Here is a 19,214-nt window from a genome sequence, read left to right on the forward strand (position 1 = left end):
CCAATTTACTAAATAATACAGTACAAAGGAAAAGGACTTCTATGAATGCTATTGAGCATTGATTATACATGTGGGTTGTATGATGTATTACTAACCAAAGAGATAAGAGTTTTTATAGTGAATATAGTTTGCTCGTCCACATGAAAAAGTTTGCTAGGTAAATAAGGAATGAGTGAATGTGTACCGTAAACTTAACTTAATTGACCTTAGCAAAACCGATAATATTTGTAGGCTTGTAGGTTTTAATTTTTTTACCTCTTGAACAGATCAAACACCTCCAGAACGGTCCATTGGTACTCAATATTAAAGTAATTAATTGAAATAAATAATTTCAATTTATCCCTGGTTAATTATTCCTATAAGATGTTATTATGTTGCAGGGATACACAGCTTGTCATATCGCCATGCAGTACGGCCACGAGGATGTGTTTAATCTTCTAAAGGACGTATATGGTGGGTGATTAACATAACTTCTAAATGAAAATCTTACATGTTGTTTTATTTACAGTATATTATTAATATAGATTTCTACTATTAGGTTAAATGTATAAACACTTTTACACTTTACTTTAAGACGGTGAATGTATGCACCAGATGGTAAATGGTGATCAATTTTCATTGGTCACTTACAACCCAAAAGGTGGATAGCTCAATGAGTAGGTCCCTGTTTGGATTATTTAAGATGTGTTGAATTTTTAATCTTTAAATAAACAGGCAGCGAGCTGGTCTAGAGTAGAGCGCGGCACTTATGCCGCAGATTCAGGTCCCACCTAATCACTAATGGATTTTATCTTAGTGATAATGCGGCAACCCCTAGGTCTAGCATAAAGTCCTAGGACAAAAAATACTTATATAAATTACATTTGATAAATTCTTGTTCTGCAGGCGCAAACCCAGTGCTGCGGGACTACAGCGGTCGCAAGCCACACCAGTACCTGACCAACAAAGACACGAGTGTGTCCGCGGATACCTTCCGAAGTGAGTATAGCTCTGGCCCGCTTGACGGATGGTTCAAGGAAAACTACGGCACACTGAGCCGAGAGAGAGTCGTTCCCAGGATAGAGATCACTGGGCCGGACACGTTCCCGAAACGGAAAAAGGCCCAGAAAAGACGAGAGAGAAAAACTGCTCTGGGACTGATGTTCAGACCAGTTACCCCTGTGTAGCATGTGGTGGTGCTTAGCATGTGATAGCATGTGTCTAGTGCTGTGGTTCTTGAGAGATCGTTTAAGTAACTTAATTGTGATTTATATAGTAAAAGGATATTAGGCTTAGCTAGCTTATCATAGAAAAAAAACTAGGAACATAGAACACAAAAAAAAAAACACACCATGTTGTGTCCCCAACAATCTACGATTTACAAAGTCACCCAGGAGATAAAATATTGTGTTAGCCTTTTATATTCCTATATATTTTTATTTTCCACTTGATTTTTGTCATACACAACCTTTCAATAAAATAGGTAGGTAGTTAATATTTTTCACAATAATAAAAGAGCAATATTTACCGTATGAAGGAAAGTTACTTGATGTAAGTTATTGCCTCGCTCTTACAATAAGTAATTCCAGAATGACTGAACTTTTTGCTGAAAATGTTAATGAATTTGTAAATTGAATTGAAGTGTAGTATACAAAATCATAGATTGATTACCACAGCTCTAGACAAAATAGATATGGAAATGCATGTTTAAGCATCTAGTTGCATGAAAGCTTTGCATTTTGTTATTTAGATTTTAAGTATAGCTTATAGATGTTGTAATTGAGCATAATATTATTTATATCTTGTACATCTCTTCTATTATTTTTCTGGTTTTAACCATAATGTAGTGTTTTGAGCAATAAATAACCGTTTAAATAGATGCATTTAGTTTTTCTCCGATACCTATTTTCCTTAAACGGCATTCTATTTTTAATATTAATAACTTATAAAAAATAAAAATAAAACTTTCTTAATGCTACCACAATATAATATAATTAAATTTAAGATAGAGCATTTAATATATTCTGTATATTCAAAGAGAAGCATTTTTAAATTTAATATTTTACCATTTCAATAGTTCTGTTGAGTTATTTTATGTTTTCTTGAATTGTCAAAATAATTTCAACCCTTATTTCAACTAAATCCGTATTATGTATTTATTTATAAATTTTAAACATCTTAACTAATGTTTCTCTTTTAAACGGAGCAAAATAAAATTTCTTGATTTTTTTAAAGTGTGTAAAATATAGGATGTCTTTCAACATCCATACTTCATTTAATACAGTCACACTAATACTTTTGGTAATAAATAAATTATGAAAAATTATAAATAATGAGCAATAAAAACTATTTTTGCATGTCTTAAAATAATTTCCTCTTTGCATATCTTTCATACTAATCTACTTTGAAAAACATAAGCTATGTTTGTTTACAAGATTGATAGCTTTTTATAGCCTTTAAAGTTTTAAACCCTGTTGAAATGTTCATGTAAAGAATCATAGTGACCATTTAGGGATGATTTTTTTAACATGCTATGTTAAAATTTTGTATTTTGTAGTTTTCCTAAATATAATTGTTAGCTTTATTTATTTCCACCATTAAGTTTACATTTGTGTGTTTAATTAATAATGATTATCAAAAACAATCTAACCATCTATCTAAAGATAAATTTCTTTGATCGCACATTCTTATGGTACAGTAATATTTAATGGTGTTAATTATTGCTATACATTTAATTTAACCCAGTTTTTCATTTTATAGGAATTTTAGAAGGTGGCTCACTGCGGCAAGTATATTTGGTGTGGTTTGATCGGTTTTCCCCTTAACAAGTATTTGGCCTCTGTAAAAAGCCTACGGCCAAACTTGAGTTTGTGCTAACAAAAACCTCATGCAGTACAGAGTTTGACTCCTAGACAAAATGTTGTTTTTATAATGTCTTTACAATGTACATACTTAGAGCAATTAATTAATATTTAATAACATAGCTACGCTAGTTACATATGCTGAACTAACCGTGTCAAATACAAAATGGAAATCCAAGGGAAAGTTCCGTCACAGGATGCAGTTTTCCCACAGAACATGATAATTATTTACTGCTTTTTAATGATCCCTCGAGATAGGATCGTTCCTGTTTTTGCAACTCGCAAATAGCTTAATTAATTTAATGATTTACGTCACTGTTTATTTATAGCTTAATTTTGCATGCTTTGAGTTCTATTGGATATGAGAACTTTTACTTGATGGTGTAGGTGTGAGTTAAGAGTGATAGTTCTGTGTATTCATTTCCACTAGTGTGATTATTTCCTGGATGTTAGTGTTTTATAGAAACCCCTACAGTGAGATCAGCTGATTTAGCAAGCAGGAATTAATAAAGCGTAAATGAGCTATTTTGAGTACTATTTAAAGATGTGGCAATGTGATCATTCCTGTGCAGTGGTAGGAAAAAATATCTTCTGTAAAGATTCCAAATGATAAGATTTTCTATGTATCTGTTGTCTTCTTTTGAGAATTCTTTTGAAAAATAACTCCTATTGTAATTTGTAAAAAATTTCCCAGCTGTAAACAGGCACACTGTTAAACTTGGAGAAGGGCCAGGGTGGTTTGGGGGTACAAAATAAACTTAGTAAAAAGGGGGAGGTGCACCGCCAGAAAAATGTTTAAAACTTAGATACAAGATGGCTAATTTTACACTTTTTTGAACCTAAATCTGCCAATTAATTTAATTTCATGTTTTAACTGTACAATCTGAAAAATGTGGTTAACATTGGGTATCATTGGGCGGGTGGAGAGGCCCCATAGCCTATATTGATGGCCGACCATGCTGGGAAAAGTCATTCCTTTACAACATAGACTAACTAACTAACAAATAAATACACCATAACATTTTCAAACAACAATATATTATATCAATATAATCTACATATTATCAATTTCAACTTAGCCTGCATGAGTATGTTGCTTGCAAAAGAAAATGCACTTTAGATTACATTATTTCTTGATTGATTATATTACTTATAGGATAGTGTTATGCTTTGTACTGGAACATATTACTGGCATTCATAGATGTTGAACTGCAATTGACATCATCAATGGATTGATGTTATAAAAGGATGTCTTAGGTGATATTTTATAGATTAAATTTGAGCAAATTTTATAATATTGACTCTAGAAAACCCTTTAACGAAAAGATCAATAATTATTTTTTTTTTTAAACATGACATGTTTTTTAATGAATTGTATGTAATTGGATGGACTACTTAAAATATATTCAAGGTAAGTTAGTATACATCTTTACGCATCAAATAAATATCCTGGAAAAGTCTTGCTAACAATCAGGAATCATATTTGTATTCCTAATCAATGCGGATGACTCATTGATTTACCAGAAAATTGCTACATATTTAATTTTTAAATATAAATTTAAAATTTAAATTAAATTTTTAAAGAGTCAATCTGCTGGGTACCATTTTTCTCTGTATTTGTAATTTTTCTCATCTAAATAATTGTTTTGTGATCAAATAGCAGACAGCCTTGCATAGTGAAAAGTTTTCAAAAAGCTAGGGTATTCTCAAAAATCAGTTACGAAAAATAATTTTTATGGTCTTTAAGGCTGATGTTTAGTTTAATTCTGAACAAGACAATTTATAGTAAGTTTTTTTTTTTAAGAATCTTTATAGTTTACGCTAGTAATGTGATTAAAAATCATTAACATTACCATTTAAGACTTTACATTACACTGTGAAACAAAATACCAAAAGATATTTTGCTAAGTAATATGTTGTTATGTGTACACTTTCTTTGTTTTAATTTTAAAATATCTTTCTGTTACAGAGATCAAAGCAAGGAAAAAGCATGCAGGTTAGTATTCATCAAAAATACCACAATACACTTGTAAATCTTGAAATATATTTATGTTACTGTAACAAAGTACGGTTATGTTTGTGAAAGTCAGTGGCAATGGCTATTTTTCAAAAGCATTTAAATCTCTAAGATAAAATTAATTTTGCATTACTTTTAAAAACACACTCCTTTATGGGTTTGTAATTTTTGGAATGAGTTGCGAGCTTTTAATTAAATTTTACGTGTCTAAAGGAAGCAATTTTTGTATCCTAAAGCATATATAACTCAACCTCATCATCAGGTTGATGATGAGGTTGAGTTATATATGCTTTGAGAAAGTAAATAACCATCAACTAATTTTTGAACTTCTAATGCGGAAAAACGTTATTACACGTTAACGTTAACGTTATTACGTTATGTTATTTACGTTATTGTTTAAATTGCAACTCTTTGTCTTGGTACAGAAAAGGACTCTGGATTCTTGAGGATTGGCTCTCTGAATGTAAGAGTGAAGAAGACAACTGAAGCCTTCAGTCACTTCCTGGGCGTAGGAACCATCGACAAGCTGCACAAGAGTTGGGGCTCGGCCGATAACCTCCCTCAGGTAAGCGATGGCCGTACTCGTTTAGTATCAAAATTTAATTCAGATCAAAATGTAGTTTTGTTAAAAGAAAGTCATAGGTATGGATTAGGAAGGCTAGGATCGTGGATTTTTGAATAAAGGAATAGCATCCAGCTTACCTCAGAAAATATGGAACATAATTTCTATTACCTAATACTGTGTAAAAAAATAACTAACATCAAACTAGGATGCACTATCTCTTATTGGTTAATATAACCAAACCATGAACGTAATTTTTCAAATATGAGGAATTGAGATGTTCTAAAGAATATTTAATTGAATATAAAACTTATTATGTAAACGATAATTTTTACATCATTACATTGCTTTACATAATAATTTGCTACACTTGTTTTTCCTTCATCCCTTACACTAGCACTAAACTTACTACTTGTTCATTTTCATACCAACAGATGAGGGGCTAGACTCTTGGATGATGTAAGTAGGGTTTGAAGCATGCTTGTATTTTGCTTGTATAGTTAGTGAAGTGTGCCTAATAAGTCTCATTGTAACTGAGCATGAGTTTGAACAATTATGAAACGTTTTGACAACTTTTCACAATGTTGTTTGAGTAGTTCATTGTAAAATATGAGGGCCATCCCTACCTAACCATCAGATTTTATTTATTTATCAGCAGGGTTATTTATTTAGGTGTAAGAGACTTTTCACTTAGGCACCGCTTGGGACCGTGCTGTCGTCGTCATCTTAGTATTAGAGCGCTTCTCCACTCAGCACACATCCTTAAAATGAGTGTTAATAAGAGCTGTCATTGCACTGTCCAGGCTCTAAGATCAGATTTTTGTTTGCAAAAAATAACATGCTAATTTAAATTTATTTGGGATTTTTACATCAAAGGAGTAATGAGTCAAGGCTGAGAGAGCAATCATGCATTGAGTTGAAAAATGGATTAAAACTTTTCCACTTTTGTTGTAGTCTTCCAGGATTGTCAGCTCTGCAGAAAGACTCTGTTTTGTTTTTTTTTTTTTTTTTTTGTGATCATGTATTATGATCTTTTGAACCCACTGGGCAAAAAACTTGTAGTTTTTTACACAACTATTTACCAAACTCTGTTTAATTCGGAGAAAATGTTCTATGAGTTCCAGAATTATTAAAAGGTGATTTTCACAAATTTTTGTTGACTTTCCCTACAACAGTCACTAGATTTTCCTATCACTGCTGATCGTTAATATTTGTTCGGATATTTTTTTAGTTTGTGCACCATTCTAAAAATCAACCATTCTAAATTTAAAATGTTAATTTTGCTGTGTTGCTGGGGTGTTTTGTAGCTTTCACTCATCAATCCCTTGCCGTAAACATCACGAATCTGGTGATAAATTTCAATTTGTTTTATTGTGAACAAAAAACTGATCACAGAGCACAGTTCACAACTGGCAGGATTTGCAATGGCAGAGCTAATTTCGTACAACAGATATGATGTGCACACTCCTGTAGCTGTATGTGCAATGTGTGTAGGAACGCTCTGATGCTAAGATGGTATAGAAACACCACCTCAAGCGGCACCGATTTGAAATGTCTGTTACTTTCCAGAGAGCTCTTGTTGTTGGCTTCATCCGAGTTGTTATTTATAATTTCATAGAGAAGAGGTGACTTCTGAGTGTTTGTTCTGGGTAACTACAAAAATGAAATGAAATATGTACCGGTAGCTGAAGTTTTACACAGGTAGATCATGAATCGGCTGTCACCAGTAACGGATTTACCATGAGGCTGCGGCCTTGGGCTGCAAGCAAAAGAGGGCCAAAAGGATTGTCATAAAAAATTTTCAGATTAACAAATTTTTTTAAACTATCAATTTGCCGCAATCGGATGTGGCGATAATGATGTCCCCGTGGGAGATGTTCACTATTTCGCCACGGTCTTTGATGAATGCTTTCACTGGAGTTAGGGGAGGTGTTTCTGACCAAAACAGTCCAATAAAAAATTTGCTACCAGAAGATGTTTATTATCCAGAGAAGCAGTCTGGTATCACAAATCAAATACTGTTTAGGGATTTTTTTATCACCTCACAGTAGACCTCATGTATCCTTATATTGCCTGTTCTGTGTGATTTTGACTTATGAGCTGTTTCTATTGTCTACGTAGTTTTGGCTGTTTTTCTAAACATTATTTTTGATGATATAGTACTACTTTCTTTGTTTAGTAATTTGTAACTACAAATTTCAAAGGGGTTCAGAGCATTAATGTAGGTACAATAGGCCTAAAATGTGTCAATTAAAGTTGCTCAATAGGTACCACAACTTAACCAAAGATTTTGTCTAAAAACAACTATTAGCTTGTGCTTTAGGCATTTCTTGCAATTGAGTCTATTCATGTTGACTAGTATCATTGACTATATATACCTACTAGGTATATGTACTAGTTATATATACTAGGTATATATGCTAGGTATATATACTAGGTATATATAGTCAATGCTAGTATCACTGGCCATCAACAAGGTCAACCGATGTGAAATTGATCCAAGTTGTTGTGCAAAAGAAGAAAACCAGGAAAGTTATCACCCAACCCAATCTAAAAGCATAATTTGCTATCTGAGGGTTAGCATTAATTTAATTTTACAGAAGAACATCCTGTGAAAAAATCAAATTTTTATCCCATGTCTCATCAGAGATATTAAGCTCCAAACTTTGCAATAATTGAAAAATCTCTATTTTCAAAAAATTTTCAAATTTAAAGGACACATATATTAGTGTTATAACTCTAGCTACATACATTACACTAGTATATGTAATTGTATAAAAAGAATTAACAGTGATTTACAAATCCTTCATGGGAAAAATAGGCTTCAAAAAGTGAAATTTATTTGTTTGTCTTGCTCGTTTTTAAACATTTTTTTCACCCATAGACCAATATGGGTAGGCCTACAAATTAGGCTGATTATGATAATAATCAAAATTAAAGATGGGAAAATGTTGAAGAAAGTGAATTTGATAGCATTTTTGTAACATAAGACAAAAATGACCGCTACAAAAAATGGGAAGGGATACAAATTTAATAAAATAATTTTTCAGCTTCCAAAACTTGAGGGAACAGTAAATAAAAAAAATTAAAAATGGTCAAGCAACTCCTATTGGAACACTTGATGATATGGTGGTGATTCAAAGCATTCATTGAAAAAATTAAACAAACACATTAACCTGTAGTTCTAATTTTGACCATGAACTGCAATGGTGGTCACACATGCCTAAGAAATTATAGTACCTGCCTGGTTACCGAAACAAATTATGTTAATAATCGATGTTTGACGCATTGCAGGGGGACACCAGGAAGATGCCGCCACCAAAGCACGCTCCAATCAAAAAGCGCAAGTCCAAACGAGCCATGGACTTTGTCCCACCGTCACGGCCAGAGAGTGTTATCAGTACCAAGTCTATGGGGGGTGGGGGAGCGGACAGCGACTCTGATACGGCGGCAGGGTTCGGAACTAACTGGCAAGGGACAGTGTAGTGACCAAATGACCAATTACATTTCATGTACTGTAAAAATTATACTGCAAAGTGTTATGCTGTAAGCCAAAAGTGTGAAACTAAAAACTGTGAGAAAACTAACCCAAAGTAACATTCAGCCTATCCATAATTCAACAAATTATTTTATCCATGATGAATATGAGATTTCATGCCTTATAGCTTTGATTACCGCTACTGATCAAATATAACATGCCATCCCCATGTTAAGGTTGTCACCGGTTTTAGACTCGAATGGACATAGTTGAATAGAGCCACTGACATAGTACGCTGTTGTAAGTTATTAATAGTTGGTGTAGAGTACACTTTCAACCAAGTAAAACAGAAAGCTATCATTTTGCCACATTAAAATGTCTCATTAACAAAAGCTATAGAGAAAATAGAATACCAGTTGCTCACTCTGCATGTGTCCCATTCAACTATGTTCTTAAATAAAAAATATTCTACAGCTGGTCCATATGGGTTGTTTGCAAAATATGCATTGATATCTTATATACTAAAAAACTTTTGCAAATCTTATGACAGCTAGCCTGATCATGCTACTAGACCGAATTACACGCGGTTGGTACCAAATGAAAGATATTTACCTGTAGATGTGCAGAATCCCTTTATCAATTAAAATAGGCTAAAAAATAGGCACAAAAAGTGAATTGGAAATTTAAAAAAAATTAACATGGGTCATATGGGTTGCCATGTTGGTGACGAAATAACAACAAAATATAAACAGGAAATCAAAACAAACAGAAGAAATTCCAACCACATGTTTTATTTACAGCGTGGGGTGAAAATAGAGAAGTTTGCACAATACATACTTTTGGGCGAGTTTCGACCAAGGGGTGAGCTCTCGTTGATACTATTTTAGTAATCACAACTCAACAATTTTAATGTGAAAATGTGGTATAGCTAACATTGTTTTGTACTTTAGAAATTAGCTTTTTGCTTCTTCCACAGAAAATGTTATTAGTATGACTAAAATGTGTTTGGTCTTTGGTTCTTAAAATCGGTGTTTTGAACGTATAATTTAATTAACAGTGTGAGTCTAGTTGGGGCTTGTACTGCATACCACAATATTTTAACGTACTCTTGACAGAGTTAACTTGAAAGCTATCCAGTGAACAAATTAAGCTCAAGGTTCCTATTACAATACAGTTTTTCAGCTGTTAGTAACATATTTTACTCAAGCTAGAGGTAGGCTACAGAGTAGTTGGGCCGTTTTATATATTTAGGAAAATACAATGCAATTGGCAATTTAGAGGATTTTATACCTAGTCATCAAGATAAAACAAACACTTTGAAAGAATGTTGAATGTAGGCTATCTTAGACAACGAATGTAGTGTAAACTTTTCTTACAATAATCCAAATTACATTTAATCACAAACTCATAATAGGCATATACTATGCTTTGTATTGAATGTTTTTCATACCAATGTTGTTTTGATATTGTATAAAATGTTACTTATTTGACCTGTACTTTCATGTTCTATTTTGTACACTGTAATTAATCATGGAAGACTTAAGTATAAATGTTTTTATCAATGTTACATGTTTTATATATGTGAAGTTGTTAGGTAGTTTTATTTATTAGTAAATAATTTAAGAACAGATTTTATACATGTTGTATAGTAGTTACTGTACCTCTCTAAAGTTCAACGGGTGATTTGTATTTGTAATTGTTGACTTTAAAACCTTTTGTTGTAATATTCTTGGTAGGTGATGAATTGTTAGCGGTATTTTGTAAAGGAAATCATTGTTGACAAAAAATTCCTTCTGGATTTACAGTAAAATTCAATTTTATGTTAGGGTCGTCCAGAAATTAACAAAAGTGAATGGAAATGTCATCAACTAGGCATGAGATATATCTATAGTATTAGTAGGAGCCTTTACGTGATTTCCTGATTTTGGATGAATAAAGTGACCAATTATTAACTGATTGGCAGCATCAAAACCCATGATGATTACTGTTCGTGGAAGAGTTTCTAGTTTACTTTTAGCACCATAGGAAAAAGTTTAAACAGAAAATTTGTGGTCTTACAGCATGAAACGGTTTAAAACCAAGGTTAGGCAGCTGATTTATATCAAGAGGGGTTATCAATAACAGCCTTCTATGAGAAATTCAAATTTTAATCATTCAATTCAATCACCTATAGCGTAGCCCCTGATCACCATTTAAATTACATATGTTCAGGGACACTCCCATTGCTAAGAAGGGTATTTTTTTAAAGACAAAGAATTACACTTTACCAGGTATATAACTAAACTTGTATTATTGATTTTCAATTTTAAAAACATCCTGAAAAATGCTCAAACATCTTTTTACATCCAATAAGCATTTCAGCCCAAATCGTATAGGGATTTATGGGGTACAAATAATACTCAAACTACAGTAATTTATTTTAAATTATCTAAATAATGCAATTTTAACATTGTTATTATTAAGTGACTATTATGATTAATTTAAATTTATTACCATGAAATATTCATGCTTTGAACTGTTATGTGTAATTTATGTATATGTTGTATCTTTTATGAATATATTATATGTTAACTGAACAAACATAGTCATTGTGATTGCTTGTAAGATAGTTGACATTGTGCACACCAGTATTAGTTAGTACTGAAGATCAATTATGTAGTTATGCCGAACTCACTATGCAAATAAATTATTTTAAACAGCAGTGGAAGAACATCTCAATATTGCCTTAACTTATTTTCAACCAATAAAATAAATAATATTTATCTCTGTGATATACTGATAAGCAGGCCGCTCCTTAAAGTATTATTGTTTCTCCACTTATTTAACTTGTATTTCTCTTTTAAAACAATTAAACCATTACACTGCCAAGTTTTTAAAAACAAAAAGAATCATGATATTTTGGAGGATTGAGATTGAGTTTTTAACTTTTACAGTGACATTGAATAAGGTGATACAAGAGAATTGAGAATGTGAGGCAAACCATTTTTTTTGCTGCAAGGATAATTTTTAACTAAAAGTTATTGATTCACAACAAGTTTTAAGTTCTTAAGGGAGGTTTTAGGGATGGACGGATACCAAAATTTAAGTTAAAAAAATATATCTTCAGATTAAACTCAATCTGTAATTTCCTTGGAACTGGATTTGTTCCAACTGCCACAGATTTGAGCACATAGCAAGTGACAAGATGACTCTCTGCGATCGTAGGGAATATTCACGATGGCTTCACAAAACCCAGGATCGTCTTGGGGATACGTTATCCCCCTGAGATCGTGGGTGATTTTGACATTTTATCAACCCATTATTGGTGTACATTTGGTTTCTCCAAAATAATCCTGTCCTGTTCTCATTCCAAAGTCAAGAAATACAAATCAAATCCTGCCCAAAAGTAAATTAAAAGTATAATTCTGTCCGTCAATACAGGGTGCTCAATACCGACTCTTCGGATGAAGTGCTTTATGGTCTTGGCCTGCCCCTGCTAGATAAGATAAAACGTTCAATGTGGTCCAAAATTGGTTATATCACTCGTATTGTTAAAATATGAAAACTAAAATTAACTTCCCAAATGTCGTTTTGAATGATGATCTGGTATTATTTCGTCACAATTTTCAATTTTGACGAGATATATGACTTTATAATTCATGACAGGAATACTCATGCGCCGCACCCGTCCGGCTGCCATGTAGAACCAACGCACGTGACACCAAAAGTAATCCTTAGTTTATGTTGTTAACGGTTGTTGTCTGTATCTCCTAGTTCATCTTCAGTGAGAAAGTCATCAATCTGTAAAGAATATTTATTGCACACCACTTGCATCATATAACACACTAAAACAAAAAAAAAAACAAAGAGATAAATAGCAAAAACTGTGCGCGACCGGAACGACGCCGCCCGAGGAAACTAAAAGGACTACTTCATATAGCGCAACGAAAAACAACATCCTCCGTCGACGGCTTCAGCTCATATAGAGGCAATAATTTTGTAGTGGTGCTTTGACAAGTATACTCGTCGCGCGCCGCCATTGACTATATAACACTACTAGATTGAAAGCCCCATGCATTTGGTTGTGAACAAGCAATCAGCACACTCTGGCGGGAAGGGGCGATCATAGCGCTGACGTCACTGACCAGTAGGTGCTGCCACGATGTGGCGGGCAATGAAAACATAGTGCTGTCTGCTGTTACGACGACGCAATGTACAGACAGCCGACAGCTATAAGCATTGACTATATAACACTAGTAGTGTTATATAGTCAATGCTATAAGCCATGCTAACCGCGCCCACGTGACTTGCCGGAACTGCACATCCGCTCCCCGCTCGCCTCGAATTCGTGTTGTTAGAAGTGAAGCGCGAAGAATCATTAATTTAACTGCTTCGCTAAGAATCTGAGATATTAGACAGGGACTCGTATCCTAATATTTATCGTGATATTTTAGTGGTTAGTGAATTTGATTGATAAAAAAGATGTCCTGTAGATATGTATAAATTTCCTATCTAATCAAATTTAAAACGCCGATGAGAATAACTTAAATACAAATTTGCGTAATCAAACGCGTCATGTTGTAAATGTTTTGTTGTAAGAATTTATAATCAAATATTTAATTGGAATTGAGAAAGTGTGATATTTTATCAATAAATAAATAAATTGATTTATCCACAATTTCCACATATCACAACTAAATTTTAATCTATTAAGTATAGTAGAATACATCCACCTAACACTTTGAAACTAGTGAACGAGCTTGAAATAACGACCACACAAAACGCCCATAGCAAATAAAAACTGCAAAATGTGCTCAGAGAAAAAGAGAAAGTGAAATGACAGAACATGGGGGGGTGGCAGAGCGTTCGTTGAGTTCGGGTTAGGGCATTGCTTTCACACAATACCCGACAACCCCTAGGCTACACTATGATTTACAACATCTGTCTGCTATAGGGAAACAGGCACCAGTTGATGTGTCAGTAATATGAGACATTGCTGCTGTAAAACGGGGTTAAATATTTGATAGGCCTATGGTAAGCCTCAGTTTTAATTTAGAAGTGTGATATAACTGTTACACGTCCTTTAGTTCCGTTATCAGCCAATTTTATATTTATAATAAACTAGCTGTAACCCGCGGGCTTTGCCCCGTTTAACTTCTTAATTTTCAAGATTATCTCGTTTTTGGTTGAAGTTTGTTCGCTACGCTCACTCACCTTTGGGTTGGAGCTCGTTCGCTACGCTCACTCACCTTTAGGTTGGAGCTCGTTCGCTGCGCTCACTTGCCTTCAGGTTAGCTCGTTCGCTACGCTAACTCGCCTCCAGGTTGAAGTTCGTTCGCTACGCTCACTCACCTTTTGGTAGCAAATTAGCTTTTGTCATAAATGTAAAAGAAATAATAGTGCTGCACCCTGTTGGTAATCCTTGTAACTTTAATGCTATTGAACATCATAGAACAGAACCAAGTTGTTTAATTGAAACAGCTGTTAAGATTCAATAATTCCATTTCTCATAAGGTTAACATGGGAAACTCCAGAGCCACTGGGGCGGAGCCCGAAAGGATTTTTGAAATAAGAATATGCCTATATGTTAATCGGGAATGTGAGCTATCATCATGCCAAATTTCAGCCCAATCCGACCAGTATTTTTCGCGTTCACTTGTCACAAACATACATCCATACATCCATCCATGCATCCATACATCCAAACTTTCTCATTTATAATATTAGTAGGACTATCGCCATAGGAGCTCAGCCTGTGATCGATTTACTTTTTCGTTTCGATGTCCCCAGAGACCAGAACTCCATCCTTTCTCATTAAAAAATATGTATCTATACTACAGTATTATAAAACGTGGTGGTGAGAGTCAGTCTGTCTCCACTATATCACATCCATTTTTTGCAACCGCTAAAAATGTTAAACCGATGTAGTCAATATGAAGACCTATGAACGATGAACGTTTTAGGTTTATTAACTACCCTTACTTGGACAAATGTCGTACATGGAAAGTCTATTAAAACTGTGTAGTGGGGAAAATATCATAATTAATTTAGTTCTAAAACATGTTACTATTATTATATGGACTTAAAAAAAAATAATACTGCAAGCTAAATGTTAGTTATTATTACTTTAAACGGTAGGAGTTGATCCAACTCCAGAAACGTTGAGTATCCCAAAACACAAGAAACATTGATGAAGTTAAAATGATAATAATAATGTAACAATAGTCTTGTGAATATTTGTTTACGAAACCAGTAGGGAACTGTACAAAGTCTCTGTGTTTTGGACGATTTTGATATTGTGATATCAAATTTACACTGCTTAACGTATAATTGAAATAGCCTTCAAAATACACAGCCTTTTATAATACTAGATGTTTATAAATGTTCACAAATTAATGGGAAAAAATAACCAAAATGGGTATTTGAATTTTTTACCAGTGGGAATATATTACAAACAATTAAAAATCCGAAACGGCCTTCACCCCCAACATGGTGATTTACTATATCACAAGTGTGTTTCATACATAATTGAAGTTCATTACCTAAACAATATCCTTTGTTTGGTGATTTCAGAGATAGAATTGACATTTCGCATGTATACTCCACTGTGTACATACAGCAGAACAAAGTTTACAATTCTTTATTTTTTAAACCATTGTTCGTATAACAATAAAATATAAAACACTTGCATCATTCTTGCATGCTAATCTTTTACGCTTTGAAAAAGAAACCTCGCTCGCCCAAGATTGGGATTACAAATTTCCAAGGACTGGTGAGGGAAGCGTTCACAGAAGAGAAACTTTTATTACCCTGCTAAAAGCCCTAGCTGAATGACAAGTGTTCCTAGCTGAATGAATATTGTAAATTACCGAATTAAATGTAAAACCTGAATATTGTAAAAAATATAAAATAAAACATATTACCATTGACTATATAACACTACATATAAAAAATTTAGTGTTATTTAGTCAATGATATTACCGAAATAGTTTTGACAATCAACAGTCATTATACTGAACAATGAACAATACAGCTTAATAGTTCATCTATGTCATGTTTCGATACCTCTAGACAGACACGATTATCACTACATAACGTCTTCATTTTACTCTTAAATCCAATACAGCAATGTGTCATATTATATTTAGTAATAAGACAATTATTAACATTTTTAAGACTAAAATACAAACATTTATTTTTTTAATTGATTGAAAAGTATTAAAGTATTATAGTATATACTTGAGTTACTGGAGACACCTTTGAAACACAACTGTTATTGCCGTACAAGAAAAGTAGCATCTGTTAAATGTTAACTTTTCAGTTAATGCTTAAATATATTTTCACCACACTATGATGTTTTTTGCTTTATTATATAGGCTACGTTAATTGTTGGCTGAAAGTTACGTTTTGCTGGCCATGCCAGCTGTCATCGTAATTTGGGGACCAAGCAGGTTTTTACAGGCCGGGGCCGCAAAATCAGCTGTCTGCTTACTTACTTAAAACATGAATGCATTTTAAATACACAATCAAATAGATTTGTATGTAGTGTGCTTTTAGTAACTGTAGATATGTGCTTTGTTCTTTGAGCATGCTATTGTTCATACTTTTCCATTACTATTTACACTAATTATATTCATGGTTATACGTAATAAATATTATTTTTACACAATTTTTTAAATTTCATTTACCACTATTTCCATTTAAGTATCACATCAATTTGTAAAAAGTGTAATGCAAAATGCCTGAATTATTTTGCAATGCAGATTTGTCACACTATTTTTCAAACCAGATAACGAGAACCCCAGCGTATGCAGGAGTATATTTTCTTTTCCTACAGTCACCCGACAAAGTTGGCTTCCTTGTACTGTTTATAGTACAGAAAGCTGCTTATTGCTGCATATTTATACTTTGCCGTACGGTTTATACTTTGCCGTACGGTTTATACTTTGCCGCACATCAGGATTCCAACGAAACAACACAAAACAGCGTGGTTCTATTATGCACGTAATCCGTGTACGCTTGGAAAAAGGTTGGCAACACTTAAAGATAATAATACTATGAGCAGCTGATTGACTATTATAACTACGATTTAACCTGTCATTTCGTGTTTATAGTTTCGGTATTTCTGAACTTTCTGGACTTTTCTTTTAAACGTTTTCAAAACATTCCAACGATCTTAATAAACAAGAAAATGCCTTTAAAGCATTTTTTTAGGCGCGGAAACCACTTCAAATTACAAAAACATATGGAACTATATTCTCAAAACGCGGAGCACATTTCTTGTCGAGGAAAAATAGCGGAGTGATACGGACCGCGGGTACTACTTTCTCTAGGGCACCATTTGTGTTGCCAGCTGAACCTAAAAACGTGTTTTATATTGTTTGAAAGACTAATTATTTATATGCTTTGTAGTGACTGTGGGAAAAATATAATGTGTAACACGAGTGAAAAAGGCCTTTGCTGCTCTCGAGATCATTCCGCACTCGCCTGCGGCTCGTGCGTAAACATTGCTCTCCTGTGCAGCAAAGTGCCACTTTCACCACTAGTTACACAATAGTTATTTGTGTAACTAGTGGTGAAAGTGGCACTTTGCTGCACACGAGAGCAATGTTTACGCACTCGCCTGCGGCTCGTGCGGAATGATCTCGAGTGCAGCAAAGGCCTTTTTCACTCGTGTTACACATTATATTTTTCCTACAGTCACTATAAATCATATAAACAATTAGTCTTTCAAACACTATACAACACGTTTTTAGATTCAGCTGGCAACACAAATGGTACCCTTAGAGAAAGTAGTACCCGCGGTCCGTATCACTCCGCTATTTTTCCTCGGCAAGAAATGTGCTCCGCGTTTTGAGAATATAGTTCCGTATGTTTTTGTAATTTAAAGTGGTTTCCGCGCCTAAAAAAATGCTTTAAATGTATTTTTTTGTTTATTAAGATCGTAGGAATGTTTTAAAAACGTTTAAAAGAAAAGTCCAGGAAGTTCAGAAATACCGAAACTATAAACACGAAATGACAGGTTAAATCGTAGTTATAATAGTCAATCAGCTGCTCGTAGTATTATTATCTTTAAGTGTTGCCAACCTATTTCCGAGCGTACACGGATTACGTGCATAATAGAACCACGCTGTTTTGTGTTGTTTCGTTGGAATCCTGATGTGCGGCAAAGTATAAACCGTACGGCAAAGTATAAACCGTACGGCAAAGTATAAATATGCAGCAATTAGCAGCTTTCTGTACTATAAACATTACAAGGAAGCCAACTTTGTCGGGTGACTGTAGGAAAATAACTATTTAACGCATTAAAAAAACATTTATTTGTATACAGCAGAACCAAATTTTTGACCAGGGTGTTTTATATTTTTATACATTGGGTTGTCTGTAGCTGCCGATGTGGGGTCTTCATTTGCTAAATCATAGGGCCATAAACGAGGGATCGTAAACTTTCACCGTACCCCAGCTTACAAAAGCCGAGATATCCTCGCGGTCACGTCCCTGTGGGCATTGACTATGCAGCGGGGGTGTTTTTACAGTCTGGGAGATCCAAACAACAGTTTGGACTCAACAAGTTTTCTTTGTACTGTACATAAGCAAATAAGAAATCATTTTTCTGTTAATTCAATTTATCTTTCGATTATTTGTTTGGAGTAAAGAAATTACTAACCTTCACTAAGCGTTGTTAATGTTAAAGATTTTTACAATGATAATTTTTAGAATGATTACATTTTGCACTATTTGCTTTAGAATTATAAGGACCATCACAGAAGAATTTCAATCAGAATTGATTGTTTTTCAAAAATCCATTTCTCGGTTTTGTCATAGTTTTATGGGAAAATAGCATAAGTTTCAAGAACTTTTGAACCGTAGTTTTTACCGGAAAATGGGGCTGCACTAGATGTTGTTAAGAATAAAAAGGATTATCACATACTTAATTCAATCAAAACAGGTGTTTTCTTTAGAAATTAACATTTTTTCTTGTATTAAGGGATATTTTGTTGAAATACCATAATTTACAATGGAATTTTAACCGTAATTTTTACAGAAATTGGAGTTATCCTTTTTTGTTCTGAGTTACAACATACTACAGTACTATTTTTTCAAAATTGTTTGGTGATTTCAGACATCAATTCAGTGGATATATCCACTCAAAACTCATACTAAAAAATTTTGGGGTAAACAATACCATAGATAAATCATACTCCCTTAGTAGATTTGTCATCCTTATGGAACAGCTGAAGCCAATTTTATTGTTAGTTCTGTACGTCCAACTGTAGAGGTTATGTTTTGTTTACAATTTGTTTCTTGTTATTTCAGTAATTTAAAACCTCATTTAAC

The 19,214-nt window shown here is 33.5% G+C and overlaps 1 protein-coding gene across 1 annotated transcript; it reads left to right on the forward strand.

The window, feature by feature from the left end:
* Nucleotides 1-386: 386 nt before the first annotated feature.
* On the forward strand, nucleotides 387-11,591 carry LOC129004751 (uncharacterized). Its single transcript, XM_054433362.1, has 5 exons — nucleotides 387-453; nucleotides 886-978; nucleotides 4,810-4,836; nucleotides 5,283-5,422; nucleotides 8,714-11,591. Exons 1-5 carry the CDS (start codon nucleotides 405-407, stop codon nucleotides 8,903-8,905), a joined length of 501 nt encoding a protein of 166 aa, XP_054289337.1. The 5' UTR covers nucleotides 387-404; the 3' UTR covers nucleotides 8,906-11,591.
* Nucleotides 11,592-19,214: the final 7,623 nt, after the last annotated feature.

The sequence above is a fragment of the Macrosteles quadrilineatus genome, unplaced genomic scaffold (genome assembly GCF_028750875.1).
Source record: "Macrosteles quadrilineatus isolate MER2022 unplaced genomic scaffold, UCM_ALF_1.0 Scaffold_11__1_contigs__length_5352618, whole genome shotgun sequence".
NCBI lineage: Eukaryota > Metazoa > Arthropoda > Insecta > Hemiptera > Cicadellidae > Macrosteles > Macrosteles quadrilineatus.

What these genes read in the sequence shown, in the direction of transcription:
- LOC129004751 (XM_054433362.1), top strand. Translation starts at nt 405, where the DNA reads ATGCAGTACGGCCACGAGGATGTGTTTAATCTTCTAAAGGACGTATAT. An exon ending in GTCCGCGGATACCTTCCGAA is followed by an intron (nt 979 to 4,809) that starts GTGAGTATAGCT and finishes TTTCTGTTACAG; the next exon opens with AGATCAAAGCAAGGAAAAAG. An exon ending in CGGCCGATAACCTCCCTCAG is followed by an intron (nt 5,423 to 8,713) that starts GTAAGCGATGGC and finishes GACGCATTGCAG; the next exon opens with GGGGACACCAGGAAGATGCC.